At 33.4% G+C, this 8170-nt stretch overlaps 1 protein-coding gene across 1 annotated transcript; it reads right to left on the reverse strand.

The window, feature by feature from the left end:
* Positions 1–1320: 1320 nt before the first annotated feature.
* Positions 1321–3951, reverse strand: LOC107011083. Its single transcript, XM_015210419.2, has 2 exons — positions 3214–3951; positions 1321–2647 (listed from the first exon to the last, which is right to left on the reverse strand). Exons 1-2 carry the CDS (start codon positions 3345–3347, stop codon positions 1900–1902), a joined length of 882 nt encoding a protein of 293 aa, XP_015065905.1. The 5' UTR covers positions 3348–3951; the 3' UTR covers positions 1321–1899.
* Positions 3952–8170: the final 4219 nt, after the last annotated feature.

Raw genomic sequence — 8170 nt, forward strand, 5'->3', positions numbered from 1 at the left:
AATATAAATATACCTCACCGCCGTGGAAGTTTACTTACGGGGTGTTACCACGAAATATTGGGTTTTCTCTTTCTCTATCTAGATCTCTCATCTCTTTCTCTTGAAAGTTCTTGTGTTCTTCATTCATCAAGTGTGTGTCCGTGAATTCGATCCTAACAAAAACTGCATAAATCCCAACGCATATTAAAATATATATGTAAAGTTGGTCGAAATAAATTTCAACTACCGATATATTTTAGTAACATGCGTGTGATATTGCTGGTCAAAATGAATTTCTATAATACCAACATATATTAATATATTATAGCAAGTAATGTTATATTTAAGATTATTAACATCACTTGTTAATGTTGCCCAAAATCACTACTCCTTACAATTAATTGCATGAACAAAGTATGGAGCCCACATGAATGATTTCAACACTCATAAAAGACATTCAGAAACTAGCTGAAGAGAATGAATTTACAATCACTCGTTGCTACAGTGAAGCTAACAATAGTTTTTCATTATATTATTTTTGAACTTTTAATGATATTTGTCCATCTTATGACATTAATGTATAATTTTACATTATATTAAAAATAAAAATGTACTAAAGAGGTCAAAAAGCCTATTATACGTTGATTGAACGTTTTAAGTAGCTAAAAGATTATACGCCGTCAAATAAAGGAAAAAACGAAGGCTAAAAAATAATATGTTGTCAATGTAGGAAGTTAATGAACAAAAGAATCGACGGTGTAGGTCAATCACAAATTGATAATAAGACAAGGGTAGTTTTGTAATTATATAATCTAATGCAAGTGTTAAAATGCTATGTATTACTAATAGTCTAATACCTACAATTTATTGATATTAGGAATACACAACTTAATGCACAATAGAGTGTATAACTAACATGACATAAAAAAAAAGTGTATCAAACAATGTATTACTAATACACACACCTAATGCATGCATTATTTTTCTTAATACACTCTACCAAACGACCCCTTAGATTCCAGACTTAATGATTTATTAGTTGGGGTTGCCTACCCTTTATTTTGGATCAGAGCTTTAGTGACTTTGCGATTCCAGGAAGCTTGTTTTGCAATGATTTTCCTAAGTAAATTCGGATAAATAGAACTCTTGATTTTGAACTAGGCATGAGGGAACTTAGTTTAGAACGTCAAGGTTTGAAGGTGTATTACGTAATGGAGACTTCTAAGATGCTTCAGTTATGTGCAGGCCTCTAAGGCAGAGGGTGGAGACTGCTAAAACTCCATGGTTAAAGCAGGATTGGGCTACTATCCAATGGAATTCACCATGTTGTCTACATATCTATAATTTTAGATACATGTTATTGCTTGAATCTTAAAAAGATATGTCCTTATTCAACAACCAAAATACAACTGTTTGCCTAATGCCAAGGCAACTGCAGTTTCATGACTTGCGTCAGTCACTAAACAGGCCTATGTCTCACTGTACAGACACACAACACCTCTTATAAAATGAAGTGTCATTGGCCTCTAAAGAACAATTCACATAAACTCTATTCCCTACCATTCCAGCTTAGCGTCCTCACATCGCTCCAGAAGAGGTCAATCCCACTCCCCCACCCCCGCCTCCGACACCCCAGCTTGGTGATCCTAGACTTCAGGACCATCTAAACATCTCCACCAGACGGAACAAATTTCAGCTGGCATGTTAAAACATTTGATGGCTAAAATTGAAGGTTCAAGAATATCCGATCTCAGCATTGCAAAAAGTTTCAGTTGCAATGACTCAAAAGGCATATCGCTGTTTAACTTAGTTTCTCTATCTTTACAGCAAAGGTTTCCCTTTGTCCCCTAAACTGCAATCTCTATAACTCCTAATTTAGAGAACAAGCATAACCGGTCCCCCCGAAAAGGGAAAGCAATACTACGACACAGCCTCAGGCTCTCTAGGAAGTCTATCCTCCCCGATACGTTGCAAAAGCTCCTCGTATACCTTCAAGGAGTTAGCAGTAAACCTTTCCATGGCCTCGAATATGCGTTGTAGACCAACCTGAAAGCTACTATTTTTGCTAGTCTCGCTCTGGTAAACAACATTCCTATTCAATGAAAGACTATTTTCCTCTCCAGAAACCAGAACGATTCTTTTGTCTAGTGCATGAATCCCCTTTTGTATCTTCTGGTCTTCCCTATCCAGGTTCTTCACTTGTCGCTCCATATCCTTGTTCACCATCATCTTTTGGCGTAATTCCAGCTTATCTCGCTCCCACAGCTGAAGCACATTTGTAGCAAAATCTCGCATACAATCAACCACCTCTTTTTCCGAGACCCTTTCAAATGCTTGTGACCAATGATTACAAATGACAAAAATAGGGGGAGCACCAATCCTGCCAGGAGAAAAGGGAGCTATTCCATCGTCTGTTTCTTCCGGTACATATAGAAGACACTTCATAAGCCAACTGTTCAATGCCCTCACATAGCCCTTCTGTGCAGTCACCCAACAAGAGAAACTCAAAGTCCAGTTCAAAAGCTCATGCTCAAGTTGCAGAGTAGCTTCAAGATGAGCATCACTGAAGTGTTTGTGAGATGCAATTGCATCTAACCGTTTTGCTTCTCCAATGGCTACGGATTGGAAGCGATGGCACTCAAGCATGGATCTCCACATTCTACATAACCTACATACAAGAACCATACAAGAGACACTTGAGAGTTGGAAATAATAGATAAATGTATCACCATTCACCAGGAAAGAAACAAAAGGTTGGCAACAAAACTTGGAAGTGATTAGACTAATACTACTAGAACAAGAAATATATCAGCTGCTACAGCAATTAAGCATTCGTCTGTCCTGGAAATGGAATCAATTTATTACCGACAGCATAAATGGCCATCATGAATCACGTCTGGATGTGCACAACACATGCTCTTACTTTCAAATTGAGACCAGCAAATCACTGGCTTGTAAAAATTACATTATGATCTTTCATGACATGTTCAGCGACAGAAGATAGAAATCAAAATCTTCCATAAAGCCTAAAACTGCAGTTCGATTTAATGGTAGTCTTACATCCTAATAAACAATAAAATTTACTTGGAAAATTCAAACTCATTCTCAAGTATAACTGAAACCTAAGAATAGCAAAACCGAGCAGAAAGTTATTCACAATCACAGCAAGAATTTTATATGCGAAAAGCTATTTGTTGTCCATCCAAAAGTCCAAAAAGAAATGCAGATACATACCCCTGAATAAGTTCGTTCAGTTGTGGCCACAACTCTTCATCCCTCAATTTGTTTATCTTCTCAGAAACCTTATCAACTACCTGAATTGCAATTCTAATCTTTGAGGAGAGACTTATAACCAATTTTCTGGTCATGTCAATCTTGTCAGAATCAGCCCCCTTTTCAATTAATTGCTTCAGCTTTTGACTTTTCCTTTCATGAAGCACCCTTATCTTCTCCTCCGCCTGCAAATCACAACCGCAACAACATAATAACCCAGCAAGGGGAACAAATAGAGTATCATGAAAATGTATGGTTCATAAAACTGCAATCGCATAACAAGAAGCAAAGGAAATACATCGCTCTCATGCAAATTGCAGAGCTGATGCTAATTTGCTAGTCAAACAGAATACAAGTCACAGGAATAATTGCAGCTAATGACATTAGGAGAAGAAAGGAGGACAAAAGGTCAACATTCTAATCAGATTGAACACCTAGATACGATCTATTGTTTTTACCAAGAAAAAGAAAAAAAGAACACCTAGAAACAAGTAACGAAAGACTCTCAGAAAGTTACAGATCAGATTGTCAAAGATGGAGCTCAATGACAAACTGGAACTTAAAGGGAAAATGTAAGTAACACCTTTCTTAGGACAAATGCAAGAAACACGTGCCACAAAAGAAGATTGCTGATCATGTACGCAAAATTTCCAGAAGCAGTGTCAATCTTTATGGAAGGTAAGTTAAAAATTCAACTATCGTGCTTAGGAGAGGTTCGAACCCCCAACCTAGAACACCAAAAAGCGGTGAACCAACAAGCCATTAGATTATCTTTGTCGAATAGTGTCATTTTATTATATATATATATATATCTTTATATATATATATATGTCAATAATTAACAATTCAAAATATTTTAAGTGGAGAATAATGTATACCTAAATTTTTGCAAGGGGGCAACACCTAAATTCATACTGCATTCTTGACAAACATCCCCATTTTCTTTTGATATCTTCCTCATTGTGCACTTATTGCAAACCGTTAAAGAAATATTAAACATAAATTAATCAGTTATACTTTTTTTTAAAAAAAAACTTAAAATTAAAGAATTTTCTGATGTAATGAATTAATAATAAAATTTAATTACATGACAATTTTATTATTTTTAATTGGTTTTTTTCTATGAAATTTGAGTAACGTAAGTTTAATATTTTCTAACAGTTTGCAACAAATGCATAACGAGTAAGATATCAAAAGAAAAATGGGATGTTTGTCCAGAATGCAATATGGATTTAGCTATTGCCCCCTTGCAGAAAATCAGGTATATATTTTTCTCCACTTAAAATAATTTTGTTTGCTATTTACAGGGACGTATATTTTTATTAGCTTCCACCAAGTAAGTTTTATTGAAAAAGCATAAAAATAGTATTCATAAATTGGAACGAATAAAGTTATATACTTTGTTATCTCTTTTTACAGTGTATGAGTTACTATTTGGGGAATCAAATAATATTTTCTTTTAAGTTATGGATACATTGTTTATACTCCCTGCACACTATTTATGTTAAAGTGTTAATCTTTTTGGTGTCCAACAATATTTTACGAAACAAATTTTGATTCATTTGAATTGTTTTTTGGAGTGCTTTTCGTGTAGAATTCAAATCTACACACATTTTATTTTTATAAATTTAAAGATTTTATATCCAAATTCATAATTTCAAGCACAATATATTCACATGTTATAAGTAAATTTTCAAATACAAGTACAAAAATATGACTCTAAGCTATGTATATAAAGGAATTGAACAACATTTCCTTATAATGATTAATTTTAATGCCAGATCACCAAATGTAAGGGATCAGAGACATATTCTCAAGTAAAAGATATTCATATTAATTATATTGCGGACATGCTCGTGGATAATTCACGAGAGCTTCCTTTCGTTCATGCCAACGCACAATAACATGCGACGTAATAATGCAAGATGAAATTTAAACTAATAGAGGAAAAACTAACCAGTTAAAGCAGAAATATTTATCAGCAATGAAGACAAACACAATCAACTATTTGAATTGAACACAACAAAACTGATTGGAGAGCCCTCGTAGACTTTACAAGACTTCTATTTTCATTCTTTTCTTTAGAGTAGAGAGAATTTTTGATAATTGCTAAGTGTAAGCCTCTAAGCCTTTTTCTGATTGTTAAAGCCTATCCTAATGAGAGTGAGGGCATCTCCTTATATGGTGGATGAGAGGGAATATATTATATATCAAGAAATTATTTAGGATTAATCAAATTTTATTTACCTTATTTAAAGAAAAAACAAAATAAGTAATATTATTTTAAATTATTTTTGGCTCAATCAAATATAGTTTTGCTAAAATATAACAAGTGAGAATCAATTCAACTTCATTGAAGGAAATTATGATCAATTAACATTAATAAATAAAATAATAAGCAAAATTTACCTTGCCCAAGAGACATGAAATATGTCCGAATTAGCACACCACCGTAAATATCACCTTAGTATCAATTAATCCATTTCAAGCAAGAAAATGCAAGTCAAGAAGTATTTACACATTATTAATATAATATATTCACAACAAGAAAGAGAAATATGTTGAGGATCAATCTAAATTCAAGTAGCACTCCCAATTATTAAATAAAATTATTACGACTACTACAAGTAAAAGTGCATCAATTAAAGAGATTAAATGACATTATTGGAGGTAATAAAGAACAGGGACATCTCATCAAGATAAACTGTGATTGCATAACCAAACTTATCAACTTTAACCATGAATTGACAGTCAAGGTATTGTTAAATATACAAGAGAAAACTTCCACTCAATATTCTTGTGAAATAGACAATGAGCTAAGCGATAAAGACCAGCAAGGACATGAAGGACACTATAATTCAACTTTCTATCTCACATAAACAAATTTGTAAAATCGCAATGTCATAACTAGTAGTACAATTTTAGAACTAAGAGAACTTCTACACCAATCATGCTTAGAACATTCATCACATTGCATATAAGAAGAACAATAAAATTTCTAAGATGATATAATGATTTTAAAAGAAATGTACCCGGACGGATCGGTTAAATAGCCGTCTTTTTACCAGTTTGAAAAATTCAAAAGCTTCGCCGGAGTTAGCATTGTTCACTTGTTCAGAGATATTGTCCGGAAATGAGAAAGGGGAGAGGAGGCAGGCGACTGGGTGCTCCTGCTGGCGTCGTTTGGCTGCTGGCTTTGCCCGAGAAGGCAGTCCGGAGGTTGTCTGGTTGCTGATGTTCTTCGCTGGCTGGCTGTTGATTTTGTGCAGGAGATGGTTGCTGCTGTTGTTGTTTACGTTTCCGCCGGATGGAGCTTCTGGCACTGCTGCCATCACCGGAGTCGCTTGGTTGCTACTGTTTTGTTGCTTGTATGGCCGGTTGCTTTCTTCAGCCACACCAGAGAAAGGAGAGGAGAGAAACAGAGGCAGCCAGCGACTGGTGAACTTGCGGGAGCTGCTGTTTTCCTCGCCTAGCTACTGTCCATTGCCGGAAAGAGAGACAAGGGAGGAGAGAGGAGAAGAGGCAAGGGGGAGAGAGAGAGTCATTGGTGGAGAGAAAAGGTGGTAGAGACGGCGGCTAGAGAGGGAGCCGAGGAAGAGTAGAAAAAATGGAATAGTCAGGGTTTAGGTCTTTTGATATCAAAGAGAAACGATAGGATGGGTGAATCTGAACCATTAATTATTAAAGAGATGAGGGGCTGAAATTCAATATCAAAAGATAAATGCTCCAGATTATAAGATTAAATCTCAAAATCATAACATTGCAATAAAAAATAGCTAAAATTGAAACGGAAGAGTGGATATATTTGAACTACACTTGGAATTGAATAGACTAAAATTGAAAGGAATTAGAATAGAATAAGTTAAGATTTAAATGACTTTGGGAAAAATTGAAGAGATGATATCCAAATAAAATACTATATAATTATAATGTTTTTTTATATATAATTAAACTCACTTAAATTTTTAAACGTTTATATAAAAATTTATTAATAATTCTAAAATATTTTTAAAAAATATTTTTTATAAAGTATGCATATTAAAAAATATATATTTTCGGACAAAATGGACTAACATTTAAAACTCAAAATATATTTCTATAGAATAACAGTGTCGAAATAGTTAAGGATCAAAATTGGCTGTCAACTATCATACAAGAATGAAATTAAAAAATAAATAAAAAGTTAAATGAAAACAATAATGAACCCCCCAAAAGTTACATTCTAATTAATATTTTTAAAAATATTGAAAAAATGAAAAAGAAAATCAAAATTCTAGATCGTGAAATTATAAAAACTAATTTATCAAAATCATCGTTTTCATTTTAGAAAAAGGAAACCCAAAAATTACAAAAGCACATTCATCAGTAATCTCACATTTTAAGTTGGAATATAGCAACCGCAGGCGACAGTGATTGACAAATTATTTCGATAACTCCTCCTTGACGAGCAATAAAATAAACATAGAAAAGAACGTAACAAAGAAAACTAAACTCCAAGATTTTGAAATCAAAAGAAAAAGTAATTTATCAGCATCCTTAAAAGTAAAAAATATAAACCCCTAAAAAGGAAGTTAATTAAAATGATTTTAATTTTTTTTCACATCAATGACAAACATTGTTCAATAATTATGACATCTTTGAATAGCTTTTTGTAAATTTTTTGTGTCAAAACACTCTTCATCCTAGCTTGTTGTTTATCAAATCAGTCATATTTCTTTTATACATTGCAAAAAAAATTAATAAAAAGGAAACAAAACCAAATATTGTTTTCCTTAATTGTAAACGTATACATTCCATTATTTGCATGCAAACCATACAATTTTAAAAAAGCATATCAACGGCAATAAAAACACAACAAAAAGTACCTTGGTTTCTTGATTCTTTATTTAGTGTGCATATAGAAAAAAAAAGAAACTAA

This window comes from Solanum pennellii, chromosome 1, assembly GCF_001406875.1.
Source record: "Solanum pennellii chromosome 1, SPENNV200".
In the NCBI taxonomy this organism is placed as follows: Eukaryota; Viridiplantae; Streptophyta; class Magnoliopsida; order Solanales; family Solanaceae; genus Solanum; species Solanum pennellii.

Bases quoted from the DNA above. Each gene is read 5' to 3' on its own strand.
- LOC107011083 (XM_015210419.2), bottom strand. From the start codon at position 3,347: ATGACCAGAAAATTGGTTATAAGTCTCTCCTCAAAGATTAGAATTGCA. The intron at 2,648-3,213 runs GTATGTATCTGC...TCTTGTATGTAG, and splicing joins CTGAACGAACTTATTCAGGG to GTTATGTAGAATGTGGAGAT.